Below are 20,474 nucleotides of genomic sequence, written 5' to 3'. Positions count from 1 at the left end.
AAAATGCTTAACCCATTGAACAAGTATGGGAGGGATGGAGATAGGTACACATAGAGGAGTCGCCAAATTCACTATCAGTCACCCTTTGGACCACTTAAGAATAAGCTAAAGACGATAAGGACAACAGACCATGACATGGAGATGAGCTAGTATTTGAACCCTTTCGTCCTCATATACATAAATACAGGCTGTAACAACAAAACAGATCCTGAATGTTTAATTCAGCACAGTGTGAAGGGCTTTACATAAAAGGCAGAAAAAGTAACAAGAAAGCATTCATCAAAAAGACACAGCTCCAAGTTGATTACTTAAAATTTCCTTATGAAGAGACATGAAAATAACAAAAACAGAAAAGAATATGTAGGATATAACTATTACATACAACCCTATTATTTGGAGTAGGGTATGAACTACGACCTACATGGCTGCTTCAAGTGCGTATTTCCTATACATTTTAAGCACTAAATTTATGGAGGCGTCATGCTCTTACTATCTATTATCTGCTCTCCTATCATTCAGCTTATTTTTCATCACTCAAAAATGTAAACTATTTGTTCGGTGTATTCATGTTTTTTTTATCTTTGTATTTACCAAAAACTTACAGAACAAAGCGTTTATGTCATAGTAAAAATAACTATGTACTCCTTTGATGTTTGTATTATAGGATTTTGGGTTGCAACAGATACAGAAAGTGGTGGGTTTACAGCTGTTTATAGCTAGTTTGGCGATTCTTGCTCTCAATTCATCATATAGCTCTTCACAACCTGTGCCCTCAAGGTAATTACTCTCTCTCTCTGCTCAGTGATTTTTTTCTATTTGAATCTGCAATATAGGGGTTTAATTACTTTATTCATCAGGGTGTGACTTGAAGCTAGCATAATGGCAGGCTATTCAACTCTATCCACTCCTAACATTGCTTTTTCTGTTTTCCCTAATCCTAAGATGTCAATAACCCAATTTTTTATTTTAAAGAATTTTATAAATTTCAACTGAAATAAAACAGCATAGATAATAGAAATGTAAATTGTACAAGAATGCTGACATATTAGAGAAAATTGGTGATTGTTATGCTGTCATTAATGTTTAAAATTATAATTTTAAATATGGTTATAATGTATAAGACATTTTCAGTGACTTATTTCCCTTGTTTCATTTCTTGGTCAGCCTGGCAAAAATTGAACTACCATATTTTACAATTGAGATAACATCACCATCAAGTCCTTTTACTCTTTCTCTTGCAAAGCGTCTGCAATCAATTGGTGCTAAAACATATGGGGCTTTCTGGTGTTCACACTACCTAGAACAAAAACAGGTAACTCTGCGCTCTGTAACTTTTATTTTAGAAGCTGATTTGAACCATGAGGTTAATACAATTGAAAAATCGGTAACTTTATTCACATTGATCATCTCTTGTGCGTTTTGTTTTCAAAAAATGAATTACTTGCTACATTATGGTATTTGCATGGTGACACTGAATGCAAATGTTTGGAAGTGAGGCGGCAAAACTATTGAATTATGTTGAATGCTTCCCTGATGGTTATAAGAAAGGAACCAAAATTTTAAAGGCATGCGCAGATGCTGGAATTGAAGGTTTTCCAAAATGGGTGATAAACGAGCAGGTGAGAAAGCGTTAAAATTCATTCATTGGATTTTACTGATTACTCAATTTGGAGAAGATGAAATTGCCATTGGGGTTTCTCCCCTCCCGACATTTTATTTTCTCGCCTTTTGAAATTCATCCATTTCTCATCAAAGATGGGTGTTTCTTGCAAGTTTTGAGTGGTGAACAAGAGTTGTCAAATCTTGCACAAGCATCCGGTTTTGATGTTAAATGAATCTAGTCTGCCCACATAGGATGATTCTATTCAAATTGTGTTGTTTCACATATGTATAGATTGAATAGTGTCCTTGTGATTTACGTAGTATTCATATTCGAACTGCAATATTTATACATCTTCTAAGTTTTTTTTTGCTTTCTGTAAAAAGATGAGGTAGCTTTACAATTATCAGATTCGAACTACAATACTTTTACATCTTCTGAGTTTTTTATGCAATCTTTATTTTTGTTTCTTACCTGTAAAAAGATAAACTCTTCCTTCCAAGCATAAATAGAAAACCAACTAAGCAACCCATTAAAACAGCAATTGAAGATCTACCAAAACCATCAAGTGGACCAAAATTGAAATCCAAAACCAAAGGACTAATTAGGAACCAAACCATATTCCCAGCTATGGCTCCCAAAGCTCCAAAGAGAACATTCAATTGCTTCTCCGACCTCCTCAATGCAGGTTTTTCAAAAAAAACCTTGGTGAGCAACGTCAAAAACTTAAAAACACCCACAAATCCTAGTAAAATTGAAACAAAACCCCCATTTGCTAAAGACCCAGATTCTTGCGGTCCACCATTCAAGTATTTCTAAAGCAGCAAAGAAGAAATAACCACAAGCGAGAAGGTAACCTTGTATTAGATCTAAAATAAAGGACATCCAGATCTTTTATAATTTTTTTAAAGGTGTAATAAATATTAAAGGGCAAAACAAAAATATTCACCAATACAAGGGTATATATCGTTATGACCCTTCTAAAAAGGGCATTGGGCCAAATTTTCCTTTATTTTGTCTCTAAAAGGCCTAACCCATTCTGCCCCAAGCCCAAATCATTGTGTTAGTGCTCGAGGCCCATCGGTGTATCTTGTGTTCAAGCCCAAATTCTAATATAACACCTCATTCTTGAAAATGATTCACCCGTTAAGTATTTTGATACTATTATATATGAAAATATTAGTCATATGTCTTAAGCGCCACAACAAAAAAAAAAAAAAACAAAAAAGATATCGGATCACTTATATGATTATACATGTGAATATGGGTTCATCTTACCAGTTCTGCTTGCAGAACTAAATAAATTTAAGATATCTTTATTTGCTACCGGGGATTGAAATGTGAGATTGGACCTGGGCTGGCTAACGATAAACCTTTGGTAAAAATAAATAAATAAATAAAATAAAAATAAAAAATCAGAAGCTGACCAGTACATCAGTATTTATTTATTTTTGTCTAATTATTATTCATCATAGCTGGTTCAATTAATCTAGCCTACTGAGCGTATTTCAGACTTTTTGTCGCGTTATTTTAATTAGTGAATATGGGAATGTGGAGTATGGACCATGAAATTCTCCATTTTTATGCTTTGGGCAATCCTTCTGAGGCTTGCTCTTTCACCTAAAAAAGCATGTCCAATCACTAGAATTTCTTCGTTTCCTGAAACTCAGTTTTGTAGATAAGGAGTTGGAACTAAATTCGTTTTATATATATATATATATATATAAGGTAAATACATTTTGTAGATATTGACAACCCAGACAGCTTGTTTAAGCAGATTAAAGAACGTTGTAGAAAGTTTGTAGGAATTGAAATATAGAATTAAAAACAAAAACAAAAACAAAAACGAAACCATGTTCTTAGGCAAATCATGCTTAAAATTAACAAATTTCTATGAACAGGCAATAATCCAATTAAACTTGCTTCTCGCATAGTTTTCTCAACTCTCAGCCTCAACAACAAACATGGCCAATATGTTTAGAAACATCAAATGCAAACAGGGAAAAAGAAAACAAACTTTACATAAAAAAGGACACTTCAATACAACACTCTTGAAATGACACTGAAATTAGGAAATTGACCCAAAAAACCAAAAAAAAAAAAAAAAAAAAAAAAAAGTGGAGTCAAAGAATTTATCAGCATCTACAAACAGCAAGCTCTTCACCACTTAGGCCTTTAATTAGAGTTTGCATTGTCTAAGGTAAAATTTCCATCTTTCTTCTGGTTGGAACAACCACAGGTTTTCAGTCATAATTGTGGAGAGAAAGATGCACCGTTAGTACCTATTTCCATGAGGCTGCAATTACCAAATAAAAAATAAAAAAATCGATGAAACTTATCAGAATTTTGATTTTAAAGTCACTAGCGAAGCAAGTATCAACATCTTTTGGTTCAAAGCTCAAAAAAGAGTATGATGAAGTAAAACAAGGCCTAATTTGTATAGACTCAAATTGGATCCTATAATAAAATCCAATATTTGTTTGTTGAAAATTTTGTATAATTTGTTCATAATCAGAATAAAAGATGGAAAATTTTAAGGTAGACTAGGACTCACATCATAAGCCACAAGAGATCTGCAATAGTTGGTATTAGTGAGCAAGGTACTAGTGGAGCCACATTCACTTTCTTTAAGCGAAACTGTGGATCTATCAAGCTTGATGGACAAAGGATACTGGTAATTATGAGCAGTGGCACCCACATGAGAAGAAGACCTTTGCATCCTCACAGCTCTCGGTATATTCCTTCCTTCCACCGATGCTCTTCTCCGGCTCGGTTGCCTTTCAAAAGATTCCGGCCTCTGCTTCGGCGCGCTCTGCGACCGGACTTTGGCCTTGGAAGATTCGGTATTGGCCATGTAGTTTGGAAACAATTGATAATCATATGAAACTGATTCTGCATACTCTGGCCTGGGGAATGCAAATGGAACTCTTGAAGGATCCGGTTTCGATATGGCAGAGTAGTACTGAGGACTGCTCTGTGCGGTGCCGAAAGAATAGTCCTCGAAATGTCCACTGCAAGCTCTTGGACTCATATCGGTTAGATTTGATGGAGCTGGTGAAATCTGAATTTGGTAGCTCTCTTGCTTTGAACTTGCTCGATTCGATGCGTACTGAGGTGTCGAAAATTTGTGCTCTGTAACAAATGGCTGAATTGAATAGCTGTTTCTGCTCTTTGTACTTGCTTTTGCATCACCAAGATCCATCTCCACAATCTTGATGTTCTCCTCCATGCCTCTATCCATTTCCTTCATGAACAAATTACCACATTCTAGATCTTTGATTTGATTTTAACCATTTATGGGGCTATAAAAAAATGATGATAATAACAATAATAATAATAATTAAGATCCTGAAACTTTGACATGTTGGTGGGTTGTGTGAAAAGCTTACATATGAATGCCTGAAACCATTTTCCTGCACTGATCTCCGGTGAGTCGATGGCCGATGATTCACAGGCTTTCCATCTTCAACCTGCCGGATCCTCTGAGCACGAGCTCGAGCCTGAACCGTCACCAATGCCTGCATGCACCGCAGAGTAGTTGTGGCTCGTTTTCTCACAAGGTGACCTCTAACCAATGCCTGCAGCTTCACCAATCCTTTCAATGCACACAAAGCTTTTCTGGCCTGTAATCACATCAGTGCAATAGTTAAATCTAAAAAATATGAAAATTGAAGATATAATTTTGGCTACAAATATTGGAGAGTTTGAAGAAAATTGATACCAAATAAGAGCGGAAAACAGATTGAATTTTAATAGCAGCAGCTTCTTCAATGGCACTGTTTCTTCCCTTAGCTGCAGCAGTCAAGCGGATCACAGCAGCAGCAGCCTGTGCAGCAGCAACTGCAGCATCGGCAGCTGCAGCAGTAGCAACTGCAACAGCCATGGCATGCTTTTTCTGCTCATTCTCTGCATCCAATTGAGTCTTTTCGATTGTTGGAGTCGTGGAGATTGCCTCTGCAGAATTTGAATCCTTTGAAGGAGGAGTTGCTGCTGTAGCCGATGATCTTCGAAAACTCCATCTCCTTTTCTCTTTTGGTGTTGTCTGTGGGATTGAAATTGGAGTTGTAGGCTTATTCTCAGTGGGAATTTTAGAATTCTGATTGCTATTAGGACATTTTTCTTTTTCTTTCTTCCCTGTCAAGAAAGTTCTTAGCCATCTGCTTGTCTTCCCCATCTCTGTTAAATTTTCCTAAGCTGACAATCTATCACCATTAAAATGAGAGAAGAAGAAATTAAACAAACAAATTATTTGTAGATCTCTCTTACTCGCCCACCACCACCTACATTTTGTCTAGTAGCTTTTCAATCACTAGAGTTCAATCAGAGATATTCTCTCTCTAATATATTTTACAATTTCACTTTCTTAGAATATGAGGTAGTTGTATAAGTTTTATTGCATTAGAATATATGGGACTTGAAGAGAAAGAAACTTAGAGGAAGCTCCCCACATAAGCCATTTGCCAACCTCCTAGAAGATTAAATGACAGAAAATAGAGATTCCTTACCTTAGGCTATCCGTATTTTGTCCTACAAGGTAAAGCATTGTGATTTATTCAAAAGGGTATTTTGGTAACATTATATGATGCTGGTTAAATATGGGATGGAGATGATCAGAAGACCATGTGAAAATGGGTCAAGAACATGCAGAATCCGTGTAAAATACTCTTATAAGAGGGGGTGAGGTAAAGCTGTCCTATTGAGGGTCCCATTTTAGGAGGTCTAAGATTTTTTAGAAAATTGAAAGAACCTTATGGGGTTTGTGGGCTCACTATGCAGAAGTGTCTGAGAAGAGGTGCTTTTGGTTCTGCACGTGCTCCCCAAACCCCTTATCTAGCTGTTGGAGTTGAGTTTACGTTTTTTTCTTTTTTCCTGATCCCCATGGAAGCAAGAAAGGTTAACTTGATACCAAGACCCTGTGGCAAGAAAACTTTTTATCTGTTTCTATATCCAAAAAGGATGTGGGTCTAAAACCCTTTTTATGCCTCAGTGCTTGAGAATTTGATTTGTGATTAGAAAGAATGAATGTTGATGGAAACATAAAGGTGTTTTAAGTTTCTTGCTGTTAAATCAAACATTACTGGTTAAGGTAGAATTTAAGAAAACCAACTTTATTCTTTTCCCCAAATTTTGAAAGAAATAAATAAAGCCATTGATGCATCTTTGCTTTTTGGATAATTAGACAGAAATAACTATATTTTCTTCAATATTATAGTAAGGTGATATGAATTTGAAATCATTATGTAAGAAAATAATAGTCTTGCCATTAGGATGTTCCAACCGGTGTACATATATATAAATATATAATTTGTGGATAGAAAAAACCAACAGGAGATTTAGAGTGTTGGAGAAGGTGGTGGTTGGTACATGAACAATAAATTAATAAGGTTTTGGATTTATCTGACCCATGATAGAGGAGTAATTTTGATTCCTATTCTCTCAATGATCTTATAATGAAATTATTAGTTGGCAGTCACATGGTATGTTTATATGCAACCCCTTTGACTAGGTGTTTGGTTTAGGGAAACAGCCTTTTGGGATTTGTCTATTTTTCCATCTCTACTCCTCCCAAGCAATCCTTAATCACTTAATTAGCCGACACTATCATCATTATAATCTCTCTTTCTCTCCATTGACATGCTATACGACCTTGTCATTTGTATCTAAAAGAGTCTCAGATGGAAAATTAACATGCTCAAAACCTTTTTTTTTTTTTTCTCTAAATGTCTAAATAATATTGATACCCCTAGATAATATTAATGCTTTACAATGTTTTCATTTTAAAGCTTTACAATGTTTTCTTTGTAAAAATATGCTTTAAAGCATTACAATGCTTTCATTCAATAAAAAATGCTTTAAAGCATTACAATGTTTTCATCCAAGTCAGCAAGACATTATTTCCATTTGGCTTTACAATATTTTCTTTAGTTGTACCCATGTTTGAAGATTAAAAATAAGTTTTACTCCTCTTGAATTTGGACATATATAAGGACTCAAGGAGGAAAGGTAAAGGAAATTGGATTTATGGTATCAAAACATCTCAAATAAAATGCAATAAGATGTGTTTAAACTCTGCCAAATAAAAATAAGTAAAACCCATAATTAATATTCATATGTTACTAGTAAGGTACAACATCCATTAAATGTAACCAACCTTATGCAACAAACTAAATTAATGCTGTCAATTCTTGGAGAGCTCTCATCTCCATGGATGAGAAATTTTGGAGTAGAGAATCCAAATTATCAAATTTGCAAATATATATCATAATTTGGATATTAATGATATTTTTTTATTTTTTATTGGGAGATCTATTTGGTGGGACCTGAATTGATCTCTTGTTTTTTTATCCCTACTTGAATATAATTCACGTGGAGATCAGTCCATATCCCTCAAAAGACATTCTGTTTTTATAAGCAGTAACATAATTTTTTAACACTAATTCAACCAATTTATTAATAATTTGATTGGTTCTCCAACATGAGGAAAAAAAAAAATATATATATATATATATATACAGCATAGAACTTAAGAAAACATATTTTTTGTACTATTTAAATGAAATAGTTACAATCTTTGTTTCATTGCTCTCCACATGGACCAATTATAACTAGACAAGCATGTGAATACTTAGTTAAGGATACATCTTTGATCTTTCCTCCTTTGATGTTTGTCTTGTCCACCTTCTTATGTGGTTCTATAACTTAGTTATTTGAAATTTGGAATATGTATGCATGGCTGATGGGAATTTGACTTTCTCAAGCATGTTATCAGTCTTTTTCAACATTTTATTTGAAATCCTAAAGACGTCTGTTGTGCTCAATACTTGTAAGCGATAGTTGAGGCTAACAAATTGTTAATTTTAAGTACTTTTTCTAATTCATTTTTCACCATGTCTTATCAAAAATACTCGCTACAAAAAAGGAATGGGCTAGCAAAAAGAAAGGAGCATTTATTGAGGAAGTATAAGGAGGTACAAATGGAGTAATCTCAAAGGGGATCAGACATTATTAATAAAAGTTTGAAGTTTCTTCAAAAAGGAAACAAACAGAAAGTAATTTTTATTATTATTTTTTTTTTTTGGCAGATGGGTAATTGGAATGGATAGAAGACAGTGCCAACATCTTCAATCTTTTTGTGTATTAGCGATGCTCATGGATCATGTCGGATTTGGCCTCTAATGGGTACGGATATCTTAGTATGAAAAGCTTTCATTTCATAGAAAAACCCATTATTTTTACCCTTACTAAAAATCAATTTTCACAATTTTCCAAACTAGTTTGGGAATCACCACCATATTTTCTTCCTCAAATAAGCAACTGGCTTTGACTTTTTAATTTCAGTGCATTAGATTTAGCAAGAGCAAATCAAAATCCTTCAATTTTGTGGCTGGTTTTTAGGGCTCGGTCACTTTCTAATTGCAATCAAAATCCCAAAAAAAAAACAAAAAAAAAAAAAAATACAAAGAAAAACAATAACTTGTCGGCCAATCCTTGTAATAATTCCAGTGATTGAAGCCCTTTACCAATCGTCCTCATGGAATACAGTGTACGAAATCTGTACATTATTTAAGTGATCCTTGTAATAATTCCAGTGATTGAAGCCCTTTACCAATCGTCCTCATGGAAGACAGTGTACGAAATCTGTACATTATTTAAGTGAGCAGCTAGAGTGTGTGGTCCTCAAAACAAGTGCCCACGCAAGCTTTCATTTTCATTTATGATCTTAACTATAGCTGCAGTCTGAGTTTGGCATTACTCTAATTTGTTGACTATGTTGTTTCGTTAAAATTTGAACAAAAGATTACACCCACAATTAAACTTGTTAATTCAGTTTAGAAGAAAATGGAAAATTTTTTTTTTCTTTTTTTTTGAGATGTATTTACTTTAGGGGATTGGTTTGCATGGATTCTATTTGGATAACCATTTGGTTATTTGTTATTGATATGATTTCTCTCCCAACAGGTTGGAAATGAAGAAGATATTTTCTATAACACTAAAGATTGGCCTATAGCATAGAAATGGGATTGAAACTAGAAACTGGAAAGCAAAGCAGGAAATTTGATGTCGTATCGATCAGAACATGTTGCAGATCGATTTACAATCATCCATTTCTTGTGGGTATGGTGTTTTCTTTGATATTTCTGTACAGATCGTTTCCATTTTTGTTTTCTCTGTTGGTTTATGCATCCCCTGTATTGGTCTGCACTGCTATTCTTCTTGGGACCCTTTTGAGTTTTGGGCAATCCAATAATATATATGAAATTGAAAAGCAAGAATATCTTAGCCATGGTATTGATCCTCTTAAACCTGGAGTTTCAGAGAGTGGCATTGTTGTTGTTAATAGAGAAGAGAGCTTTGAAGGGAAGAAGAGTGATACAGTAGAAAAATCCATTGAAGAAGCAAGTTCCATAGTTAATAAGGTCAGTAAGGTTGAGGATGTTGAGGATGATCATGCACCCATTAAGGAAGTTAAGACAAGAGAATCAAATGGGGTTGTTCATGAGGGAAAACTAAGGATTGAAGAAGTGCTACATAATGAGAAAGCTGATGCAAATCAGAATTCTTTGGTCCAAGAAAATGGGAGTGAGATTCTTGAAGTAGGAGTTGAAAACTACCCTAGAGTTTCAACCAAAGATCAAAAAGAAGATCACTTGGATGATCATGAGGATGATGATGATGATGATGATGACAGCGAGAATAGGTCTATGTATTCAGGGTCTGAAAGAGCAGAGAATTCATCAGTTGATGGATCAACGGCTGACATGGTTCCAATGCTTGATGAAACACACCCACTTTTATTCAGAGAAGATCCACAGCCTGAAATTCATGGAGAAGAAGAAGATGCTGGTCTTGATGATAATGAGGACGATGATGAAGAAGAAGAAGAAGAAGAAGCAAAAGAAGTCAAGGAAGATGAGAGTAAGTCAGCAATCAAATGGACAGAGGATGACCAAAAGAATATAATGAATTTGGGAACTTTAGAGCTTGAGAGAAACCAGTGTGTGGAGAATCTTATTGCAAGGAGAAGAGCATGGCAAAGCTCCAAAACAATGTCTCAGAAAAATCTAATTGACTTTGAAAGTGCAGAGTTTCCTTTCAGTGTTTCACCGCTTTCAGTAACAAGACGAAACCCATTCGAGTTTCCTCATGATTCAACAAATCCTGGTTCTGCCCCATCAATTATGTTGCCAAGAAGAAGAAATCCTTTTGAGCTTCCTTTTGAATCGAAGGAAGTGAAAAAGGAAGAGAAAAATGATAACAAAGTTGATGGTTTTGAGCAACAGTCTACAACATTTGACCAGAAAGGCATATTCTTTCGCAGGCATGAAAGTTTCAGTTTAGGACCATCAAGCTTAGGATTTGTGAAGCAGGCAAACCAAGATATAAAATGGAGACCAGTTTTCATACCAGAACGGTTTGTTTCAGAAGGAACAAGCTATTCCTCAATCTCAAGGCAGTCAAGTGGAGCTAGCGATTCAAAGTTGAGTTCAATTCCTGATTCTGAATCAGTGAGTTCAGTAGAGCAAGATTTTTCTAAAGAAAAGGAAATGATCTCCAATCTATACCAGACTTCTAATCTTGTTGAACATGGAAGTCAATCCACTGAGGACGTAGTTTCTGAAGAAATGGTACAGATTGAGAAGAAAGATGTTGAACATATTGGGTTAGAAATAACGTTGGGACAAGTTGAAAATCACAGTGAAAAAGAAGTTGAAAATCGCAGTGAAAAAGAAGTTGGAAATCAGAGTGAAACAGAATCAAGCTTGTATGAAACAGAAGAGGAAGACAACGATGTAGAAGTGGAAAACAAAACCAGTGGAATCCATTTGGAAACTGAACCAGTTGAGGAGGAAGAAAGTAGCAGATCAAGCTTATCATCAATATTAGAAATTGATGAAAAAAAGTCTTCACATGTTCAAAATGATGACGGATCGTCAACAAAATGTTTGGAGGCTAATAATGGTGATCATATTAATGGTGCGGTGGATGAAAATCTACCTGAGGAGCCTCTATATGATGCAAGCCCAACTGCAGCTGGAAAGTCACTCTCTTTGATCTCCTTTTTTCCTGATAAACAAACAGAGATATTAGAAAATGTTAAACCTCCTGAATCAGAAGAAATGGGTGCTGTGGTTGAGGAAGAGAAATCTGAAGTGTACAGTGAAAAGGATGAAAGTTCTCATCCTGAAAAGGATTGGACTTAGAAATCAAGTGTATCCATTGTGGATCCAATTGATTAGCCCAACCCATTTGGACCAAACATTAAAAATTGTTAAAATTTTCGGTGGGGAATAATACCTTTATAATAAAGAAATATTTTTTTTCTTTTTTTTTTTTGGGTTTTAATTCCAGGAAGAAGCTACCAGGAAACTCACCGTGCCTAAAGCGGTAAAACCCAACATGGAAATTAACGTCTTTTGTATGAGCTTCTGAGAAGTTTCGTTTGCTGTCTTTTTTCTCATTCACTTTTTGACCAACCAAATAGGAGATATCTTGGGACACTTTCTGTGAACCTTCTTAGCCTGAAAAGTCATAGAAATGGAGTGTCATAACTGAAAATCAGGAAGATTTTGGATTTTGGGTCAAAATTCTATTCATCTTCCTCTACCACTATCAAGAAGGGATATAGAAAATGGCTGGAACATTGCCTGGTGTAGGAGTCCATTCTAGAAGGAGAACAAAGCCTAATCGTGAAATAATTACTGGTGAAAATTGGTTTAAACCGTCCGTGAGTGAAGCAGTGAGCTCCATAAATCTGGATGAAACAGCTCACAGAGCACGTCAACGGTTAGAGGAGAAGCTAGGCTATTCCCAGCCCTCTTCAAGGTACTAATTAATTCCCATCTTTTTTTTTCTTTTTTTCTTTTTTTTCTTTTTTTTTTTCTTTTCTTGGTATTTGTTTTAATTTCTATGCTGATTTATAGCTATTGATTAATCGGTTTCTTCTAATTTTTTACAGACATAGTAAAGTTGCACCTGCACCAATTGAGGGTAGAAGCCGGAACCGTAAAACACACAGAATACTGGCTTGGGTTCAAAATCATGTAGGAGGTTATTGCTCTTCCTCTTCAGAATCCACGGCAATGAATCAGACTGAAAAAATCGCTCTGTATGCTTAATCATGAAGACCATTTTGTTTGGTCCTCAGCACCATTACAAAGATGAAGATTCAATTTGTGCGATTTCTCACATAATTGAGAAGCTACTTATATATTTCCCTTAATTGGGTTTTTCGGTGTAATTAGACTATACATCTATGGAAGTTTATTTACATTTTTTCTTTTTCTTTTTTTGCGTGTGTGCGAGCGCGCTTATGGCTTTCATTGTAGAGACTCTCTCTGTCTACCTAGCCATATTGTCTTTGTGAAAAATCCTTTCTTAGGCTATGTGATTCAAAACAGATGAAACATTCAAGAGGAAATTGGATATAGTCTCAAAATCTCCGAATGGTCATGGTCTCCCAAAACTATAAAACTAATATTCAATTCGGTCTATTCAACCTTATGCAGCACACTGAATGTTGTCAATTCTTGGTGACAATAATGTTTGACTATAATTGTTGGGCAATTTCAACAAAGAGTTCTCTGTGAATGGTATTTGATATAATTTTATAAAGTTTTTAAAAACAAATCATAAAAAGCTTTTGATTTCACTATCTAAATAAGAATAACAATGGTATTGTGGTAAAAGCCCAGTGCTATACAAAGTAATTGGACCTAAGGATCTCAGTTGAGCCTGGGTATTATAAGTTGGGCCTGGGTTCTATCCCAGACATTGTCATAGATCCAAAACAATGCTAAGCCCAACCCCATCCTTTCTTATACTCAACAGATAATTTTCCAGGAAAATCAGTGCTTACTGAACGGTAACAATGTGGAAAGAAAGTCTTTTAGTCTGAACCATAACCATGAGGAAAGATAGTTTCTTAGGCGTAACAGAAATGATATATTATACTTTAACAAGGAAACCACGATTTCGGGAATTTTAAGGCATTTAATTTGTGTGTATATGATTTTAATGTGTATTTTTTTTACGCCATTTGATATGTGTATTTACACGTTGGGAAATAACAAAGATAAAAACAGAACATCCAACCAACGACAAGATAAGATAATGAAAAGCCAAGCCTTGTCTACTTTTTGGATTTGTAAAATGATACCATTCGCTATGATGTTATGGTCATGACAAGTTTTCCCAACCATATAAAAACTATTTACAGCGAGTGGTATTTGGTAGGCTAGCATTTTATAGGTTGTAAAGTACTTCTTATATACCACATTTTGAAACTATACATATATATATATATATATATATAATAAATCACAGAGTTTAGATTCATACACTGCATTTGATAGATTACGTACAGGTTATAGCTTTTGGACCAAAATAATATTGTCTTCTCCTTTAAGCATGGCACTTAATAACTACTACATACAGAGGTTGCCAACATTTGACTTCATTGGTAGAGAACTAAGATATAAATAAATCAAATTTTCTATAACAACTTTCCTACAATCTAGTTATAGTCACAAAACTACACCTTCAATATTTAATAAAAAAGATTAAAAGAAGAGACATTTCTGTTATTACTTTTCTCTGTATTTAAAATAACTGTATATACTTGTTTTTAACTTATTTTGGATATAATTACAACAACGTAGAATCGTTTTTTTTTTTTAATTCCAATTTTTTTCAAATTCAATTCCAAGTTTACTTTTTAATTTTAAAAAAGTAATAATAAAATATAAAATATAATTTTACAACCAAATAAAAACTTGTTATTAAATTGCAAATCAAATATACAAGTATGAAAGCATTATATGTAATACATATAATATGAGTTTTGTTGTTTATAGCAATGATAATAATCACAAATTAGATTGCTGCTCACATAGCTATTATTTAGTGGATATCTTTAGTTATATATTGATTTTTTATTTTAAAAATCTAATTTAAAAAAATAAATATTTTTTAAAAAGTTATTTTTAAATCTTTTGGCTAGGTCAAAAAAGTAACAAGTAGTATTTCTAACATATATGGTAACAAAAACAAAAAGAGAATTTGTTGGGATCACATGTTTTGAGGTAGCAAACAATTGAAAAAATGGATAAGCCAAGTTGGAAAGATTGGTTATAGTTAGATTTGTAGTTTGTTCCATATCAAAGTCATGAGAATTTGAAATTGATAGAAATTAATGTAATAGTAACATGAAAATTAGTTGCCATCTTGACTTTTGCAATATTTATTTCTCTGTGAACCAATATTTCTTGAAACAGTTACAAAGATGATAGTTTGCCAGAATGTTTTTTCTTTCTAAGCAAATGATTTGATGAAACAAGATCATGAATTTGAGTTTCTTAGCCTTTATTTTCCAAAAATAAAGGTTAAAAACAAAAAACAAAAATAAAATTTAAAACCACATGCAGACTTTAATTTTATACTGCACTGGCATGTGTACTAGTTAGCATTTTCAAGTCTACCAAATGTATTTGGGAAAGTCCTTGTTCTCTTCTTTTTTCCACACACAGTATTTAAAAGTGACCCATGTTTCATAAAATCTACATTATTTTACGAAATGACTTTCATTATTTATTATTTTCTAAAATCAATATCAGTTGCAAGGTCTATTTAATAATAAATTAGTTAGTATTACAACACAAAATATAGCTACACCTTACAATATCGAATATTCCCTTTTTGTTTTATTTCTTATAAAATCATAAAATAAAATTTGTTGTGTAAAGAAAAGAAAGCTTTATTCCAACAGGGCAATACCTAATTATTTTAATTTTTGATTGGTTGTAAATTTGTTTCACAAGCAATTCAGAAAGCATTGTTTTATCAAACTCCTTTTTATATTTGAGGTAGCTCCTTGGCTTCAAAAGGAACAAACGAAGTTTTTATTCATAATCATTTTTACCCAATAATTTTTACCCGATATAAATTAAAATAATGAGATTTTTCCAATACTTTTTTAAAATAAATAAATAAAGAAATAATTACACCATAAATTCAAGTTGGGAAATGGATACTAGAAAGGTTGTAATTCCATAATTAAGAAGGAGGGTGCAGAGGATCCAAACCCCAACTCCCAACGACTCACTATGCTATGTCAATGCAATCCTTTAAAGCTCAGCCACGTTATAACAGCTTTATCAAATCTCAACTGTAAAAGCGTCAAATTTTAATTAGGATCTCAATTTTTTTTCAAACACTCTCTTCTTTCAAAAAAATAAATAAATTAAACAGTCCTACTTATTTTCAAACCCAATATTCGGTGCTATTCACCAAAAAAAACCCAGTATTCGGTGCTTCTTCTTCTCTGTGATCACTCTCTACATCTCTGCTTCTGTCCGTGTGAGAAATCAGAGATGGCTTCCACCTTTGTCTATGGTTTTCTTACAGCTGTTCTTCTTCTTCAATCTGTGACTGCTAATCCTATTGGTGGAATATTATCCCCTCTAATCGGTTTGTTTTCTTACCCTTTTTATTTTTTAGCTCTGAACTTCATTTGCCATATTTATTTCTTGAGGTGGTTCTTATAATTTTCCTATTTTATTTTATGGGTTTTGGATTTTGATACCTTTTCTCAACTGGGTCTTCTTTGGATTTCAAAAAACAAGTTGCAATCTTTAATCTTATATTTTCAATTTTAATGGTGATTTTATGACCCCAGATGTTGTTTGCAAAGATGTGGATTGTGGGAAAGGAGATTGCAAGGCTTCTGCTAATAACACTATCCTCTTTGAATGTGTTTGTCATCCTGGTTGGAAGCAGACTTTTTCTAGCCATGAAGATAACCTCAAGTTTCTCCCTTGTGTTATTCCCAATTGTAAGAGCCAATCTCTCTCTTTCTCTTTACTAGTTTAATTGGATGACTAATTAGTATGAAATGGCTTCTGCAAGTTTGAAGGATTAGTTTGAATTAAATTGGATAGTTTTTTGCAATGGTTAATCATTGAGCTTAAAAGAATAAAAATTACCTTTCAGATTGGAGAGGATATAAAGAAAGTGTTATTTCCAGTAAGCAAAATTCAAATATGAAATCTTGCAAGTCAAATGAAGTATTATAAAAAACAAAGGTATGTCTGCATATGCCACATGGATCATGATTTTTAAAATACAGTGCTAAGCATAAAAACAAATTAATAAATCAATTCAATTAAATTTTAGTTTGGTACTGCATTGTAATCCCACTATGGTTCATTTGCCTTGTACAATGAGCTAAGCTTTATTACTTGAAAGAGACAAGAAAAAACACCTGTAAAGATTTGATTTTGACATCCTACCTAATTCTATTTCTAATTATTTAATAGAAATCATCGTGCTTAGATTTGTTAAGAGATGTTTTGTCGGTTTAATGATATTTAAATGGTTAATTCCACTAATTTGTATAGGTACACTTAATCGATCCTGCGCTGCATCGCCTTCTTCGGTTCAAGAGAAAGCAAGCAAATCCAATGATTCAATTTTTGATCGTAACAACTCTTTACTCTATTGAAATTGTATTGCTTTTCATTTTTTATTTTTTTTCTAATTTTTGGCCTTATTATAGCCTGCTATTGGAGTCATTGTGGAGGAGGCTCTTGCAACAAAACTTCTAAATTCACATACAATTGTGAATGTTCAGAGGGTTATTATAACCTTCTCAATACCTCTTATTTCCCTTGCTTCAAAGAATGTAAGAACACATTCTTCTGTTGTACTAGAAAAAAAAAAAAATATATATATATATATATATATAATTTTGATCGTATCTTAATTTTATAAAGTTAGGATACAGTTCAAATCAATCAGGATAAATTGATCATTTTAATTTTGATTTAACTTTTTTACATTTTATAAAATCAAAATCAAAATATCCTGATTGGATAAAAATTATATATGTATATATATATATAATCTCCATGTTAAATTTCTAACTCAAAGTTAAATTTTTGTACTTAAGGTGAAATTGGAATGGATTGTGCAAACCTTGGAATTAATATGACAAACAAAACTTCTACGTCGTCACCGGCTGTGGCCGACAATCAAGGTTAGGCTGACAATTTAGACTCTACCTAACGAATCTTGATATGTTTATTTTTTGAATTAGCCCTGAGATACATACGCTTTTATCTTTGGTCTTCCTTGATAATTTGCTGTAGTTAAGCTATATATGAATCTCTAAATTTTATTATAAAGTTTTTATAACATAAAAAATTTTAAAAAAATTAAAAAAAAAAAAAAAACAACAACAACAACATATTTGTAGCTCCAATTAACTTTATTCTTTCCCTTAGAATCAATATCTAGAATGATTTGAATTAGTTTCTCCTGTTGAAGATTAATAACTAATTTTATGAACCAGAGCTTAATCAATGCCCCATTTATTTTTGTTCTGCATGTTTTTATATCTTACAGCTACAGGTAGCTCGACTGTAAGGCTTTCTTTTTGGCCGGTAATCATGATCGTGTTCATGGCGATGATTCCATGGGAATATGTATAGCAAATCCATGTGGTTTCTTGCTCCCTTTCCACTTAGATTCTGTATATGTCATTTTGAGTGATTGTTTCACTTCCCATTTGAGGTCTTTTTTCATAGTTTCGTAGCTTGTTCCACTAGTATTAAAATTTTCAAACTTTTATTTCTAAGTTATCAGCTGTAATCTGTAAGGATTTCAATAGTTTGGTACAAGTTTAGTACTTATAATATTTATTTTCTTGTACCCTTGTTACTTATTTATATATGGGGGAGAAGAGGATTCATCTTGATTATTTTCTTGTACAGAACATGCTTTTATCATTTTGTTTTGTATGGTACTTTTTTATAAGAATTTGCTTTTTTCCCTTTTTGTATCTCTTCCTGTGTGTCCTTTCAAAATCTCGTAATTCATCAATCTGTTTGGATTTTTGAGTTTTAAAACACTTTTGCAGAATGGGACTAATATTTAATCAAAACATCAAAAAATAAAAAATAAAAAATAAAATTGTAGATTACCATATTGGTTGAGGAATGCCATGGGGCATAAAATTTTTATTTATTGGGCCTTATTTAACCAGATTAGGCCTAAAAGTTTGAATTTTTAAAACTAGGCTGTTCGAACTCAGGCCTAGTGTTTCCCAAAAAAGGCCCAATGTTATTTGCCGACAACAATTTCTTCACAAATCGCAAATACGATAATAAAAATATTAATAAAGTGGGTTAGTTATGATCACTGGATCACAGGTTCAAGAGGGGAGGTGGGCAAAAATAAATAACCAAAAAAAAAAATCTCCATAGTGATTTGCATTAAAAAATAAAATAAAACCTCTAAAATGATTTTAATGTTTGAATTGTATTTTTTTTTTCTCCTGTATATGATTGAATTAGATAATTGATCTCAAATATAATAATAAAAAAATTAATAGACTACAAAATATTTGTTCTAGGAGTAGGTTCGAATGGTCCAAAAGTAATAAATGATACATATAATACATAATGAACCAGGCATAATTGTACCTCTAAATTCAATTATGTGCTTGAGTTTAGGCCTCCATACTTAAAATTCAATTAAGTACTAGCTAGAAAATAATTGAATGGAACTTGTAGTTTTGCAGGCAAGAATCCAAAACAAATAATATCTATCTATCTATAATTATTTGCTTTGATATGACAACGACATTATATGTTTATGTCTCCCTTATTATTGGGTAGAGCTAAGACAAAGTAGAGAAGAAAAACAAGAAAATAAATACATATACTAAATTACTATCTTAACAATTAGTAAATCCAATTCAATATTATTTTAGATATATTTTCATCCACAACTTGTCTTTCCGTCTATGTCTCTTTTATTTTTTATTTTTTTATTTTCACATTCCACAACTTTGTTTACCTGTACTTTGTTTTATTATTTTTTTGGTCTCTACCGAAGAACACCTTCAAAAATTAATTTCCTATTTGATTATATCCAATTAGCCAAAGCCAAACACGTCTCTACAACTTTCTAGGCAAAATGGAAAAATAGCTAGTACAAACAAACAAAAAAAAAATTTCCTTCCTCTAAAATTTAAAAAACCTTCAATTATTACAGTACGTGCAGTCTCTGAGACAGAGTCTTTCAAAGTTTTCCAATCAATCTCTCATCAAAACCCTATGAAAGTTCTGAATTATAATCAAAAGCTCCCAGACAACTCTCACTCTCACTCTCTCTCTCTCTCTCTCTAAAAGTCTCGTCCCCCACATCAATTCCTATAATAATAAATCTACAAACAGCATCATAGCCGTCCAATCTCATTAATTTTGTAGATCCCATTGGCCTCGTCCCTTGTTCTCTCTCTCTCTCTCTCTCTCTCATCTTCCTGTCACCCACCACTTGTACGGCGCCTATTAATCGGCGGCGTACGGCCCACTATCATAGTCATAGACTCGGACTCGGACCCTTTTGAATTTGATGGCATTTTTTATTGAACCCTCTTTAAAAACCAAAACCCACATACCATATCCGTCTTCCGTTTCAAATGACTTTTGCTAGGAGATATGTAGTGGTAGTGTTGGTTTTTTTTGGGGGATAATTTTGAGTACTCTTTTTTTTTTTTCTTTTTTTTTTTTGAACTTCGTGCTGCTGAATTATTGCTTCCTTTATCTATTCTTGGCTTTATTTTTTGTTTCCATTTCTCGGTTTTCGTTTCCCACATGAAAAAAAAAAAAAAAAAAAAAGCTTTCCTTTCTTGTTTTCAAGTTTCTTCAACGCCGCTTCTACTAAATTTTTTTTTTAGTTTTTTAATAAGAGAGAGTTAGTGAGGGTCCCTCTTGGGTCCATCACCAAAAATACCCCACCATTTCTTTTTCTTTTTTAGACCCTCCCATTTCTCCCTTTTTCCATTTTTAATTGTTTTTTCTAGCTTTCTTTT

The 20,474-nt window shown here is 33.1% G+C and overlaps 5 protein-coding genes across 6 annotated transcripts; 4 read left to right on the top strand and 1 right to left on the bottom strand.

The window, feature by feature from the left end:
* Nucleotides 1–415: 415 nt before the first annotated feature.
* LOC107423073 (thiol-disulfide oxidoreductase LTO1) lies at nucleotides 416–1,835 on the top strand (the record flags this gene model as incomplete). The annotated part of the gene is made up of 5 exons (XM_025075545.3): nucleotides 416–553; nucleotides 665–777; nucleotides 1,165–1,308; nucleotides 1,478–1,629; nucleotides 1,774–1,835. Coding segments are annotated over 5 exons (609 nt in total), but the record flags the coding sequence as incomplete, so codon positions are not given.
* A 1,621-nt stretch (nucleotides 1,836–3,456) lies between these two features.
* On the bottom strand, nucleotides 3,457–6,074 carry LOC107423113 (protein IQ-DOMAIN 19). Its single transcript, XM_016032631.4, has 4 exons — nucleotides 5,322–6,074; nucleotides 4,990–5,223; nucleotides 4,155–4,844; nucleotides 3,457–3,896 (listed from the first exon to the last, which is right to left on the bottom strand). Exons 1-4 carry the CDS (start codon nucleotides 5,772–5,774, stop codon nucleotides 3,876–3,878), a joined length of 1,398 nt encoding a protein of 465 aa, XP_015888117.1. The 5' UTR covers nucleotides 5,775–6,074; the 3' UTR covers nucleotides 3,457–3,875.
* Nucleotides 6,075–8,532: 2,458 nt separating this feature from the next.
* On the top strand, nucleotides 8,533–11,944 carry LOC107423074 (uncharacterized). The gene is made up of 2 exons (XM_048476679.2): nucleotides 8,533–8,779; nucleotides 9,560–11,944. The coding sequence occupies exon 2, from the start codon at nucleotides 9,616–9,618 to the stop codon at nucleotides 11,800–11,802; it is 2,187 nt and encodes a 728-aa protein (XP_048332636.2). The 5' UTR covers nucleotides 8,533–8,779; nucleotides 9,560–9,615; the 3' UTR covers nucleotides 11,803–11,944.
* A 136-nt stretch (nucleotides 11,945–12,080) lies between these two features.
* Nucleotides 12,081–12,882, top strand: LOC107408165 (uncharacterized). 2 transcript variants are annotated; one of them, XM_016015534.4, is made up of 2 exons: nucleotides 12,081–12,424; nucleotides 12,564–12,882. In XM_016015534.4, the coding sequence occupies exons 1-2, from the start codon at nucleotides 12,231–12,233 to the stop codon at nucleotides 12,715–12,717; spliced, it is 348 nt and encodes a 115-aa protein (XP_015871020.2). In that variant the 5' UTR covers nucleotides 12,081–12,230; the 3' UTR covers nucleotides 12,718–12,882. The 2 variants fall into 2 exon arrangements, with proteins under 2 accessions (XP_015871020.2, XP_048332637.1); XM_048476680.2 differs by having other exon boundaries at nucleotides 12,558–12,882.
* Nucleotides 12,883–15,724: 2,842 nt separating this feature from the next.
* LOC107407422 (uncharacterized) lies at nucleotides 15,725–18,356 on the top strand. The gene is made up of 6 exons (XM_016014705.4): nucleotides 15,725–16,066; nucleotides 16,275–16,430; nucleotides 16,996–17,076; nucleotides 17,154–17,279; nucleotides 17,547–17,633; nucleotides 18,002–18,356. The coding sequence occupies exons 1-6, from the start codon at nucleotides 15,970–15,972 to the stop codon at nucleotides 18,085–18,087; spliced, it is 633 nt and encodes a 210-aa protein (XP_015870191.1). The 5' UTR covers nucleotides 15,725–15,969; the 3' UTR covers nucleotides 18,088–18,356.
* Nucleotides 18,357–20,474: the final 2,118 nt, after the last annotated feature.

The sequence above is a fragment of the Ziziphus jujuba genome, chromosome 3 (assembly GCF_031755915.1).
Source record: "Ziziphus jujuba cultivar Dongzao chromosome 3, ASM3175591v1".
NCBI classification, from domain to species: domain Eukaryota; kingdom Viridiplantae; phylum Streptophyta; class Magnoliopsida; order Rosales; family Rhamnaceae; genus Ziziphus; species Ziziphus jujuba.
This window is presented reverse-complemented; position numbering and strand designations above follow the sequence as displayed.

What these genes read in the sequence shown, in the direction of transcription:
- LOC107423074 (XM_048476679.2), top strand. Translation starts at nt 9,616, where the DNA reads ATGGGATTGAAACTAGAAACTGGAAAGCAAAGCAGGAAATTTGATGTC.
- LOC107408165 (XM_048476680.2), top strand. Translation starts at nt 12,231, where the DNA reads ATGGCTGGAACATTGCCTGGTGTAGGAGTCCATTCTAGAAGGAGAACA. An exon ending in TATTCCCAGCCCTCTTCAAG is followed by an intron (nt 12,425 to 12,557) that starts GTACTAATTAAT and finishes AATTTTTTACAG; the next exon opens with ACATAGTAAAGTTGCACCTG.
- LOC107423113 (XM_016032631.4), bottom strand. Translation starts at nt 5,774, where the DNA reads ATGGGGAAGACAAGCAGATGGCTAAGAACTTTCTTGACAGGGAAGAAA. An exon ending in CTGTTTTCCGCTCTTATTTG is followed by an intron (nt 5,224 to 5,321) that starts GTATCAATTTTC and finishes ATGTGATTACAG; the next exon opens with GCCAGAAAAGCTTTGTGTGC. An exon ending in ATGGTTTCAGGCATTCATAT is followed by an intron (nt 4,845 to 4,989) that starts GTAAGCTTTTCA and finishes TTGTTCATGAAG; the next exon opens with GAAATGGATAGAGGCATGGA.
- LOC107407422 (XM_016014705.4), top strand. Translation starts at nt 15,970, where the DNA reads ATGGCTTCCACCTTTGTCTATGGTTTTCTTACAGCTGTTCTTCTTCTT. An exon ending in CCCTTGTGTTATTCCCAATT is followed by an intron (nt 16,431 to 16,995) that starts GTAAGAGCCAAT and finishes TAATTTGTATAG; the next exon opens with GTACACTTAATCGATCCTGC. An exon ending in TTTCCCTTGCTTCAAAGAAT is followed by an intron (nt 17,280 to 17,546) that starts GTAAGAACACAT and finishes TTTGTACTTAAG; the next exon opens with GTGAAATTGGAATGGATTGT.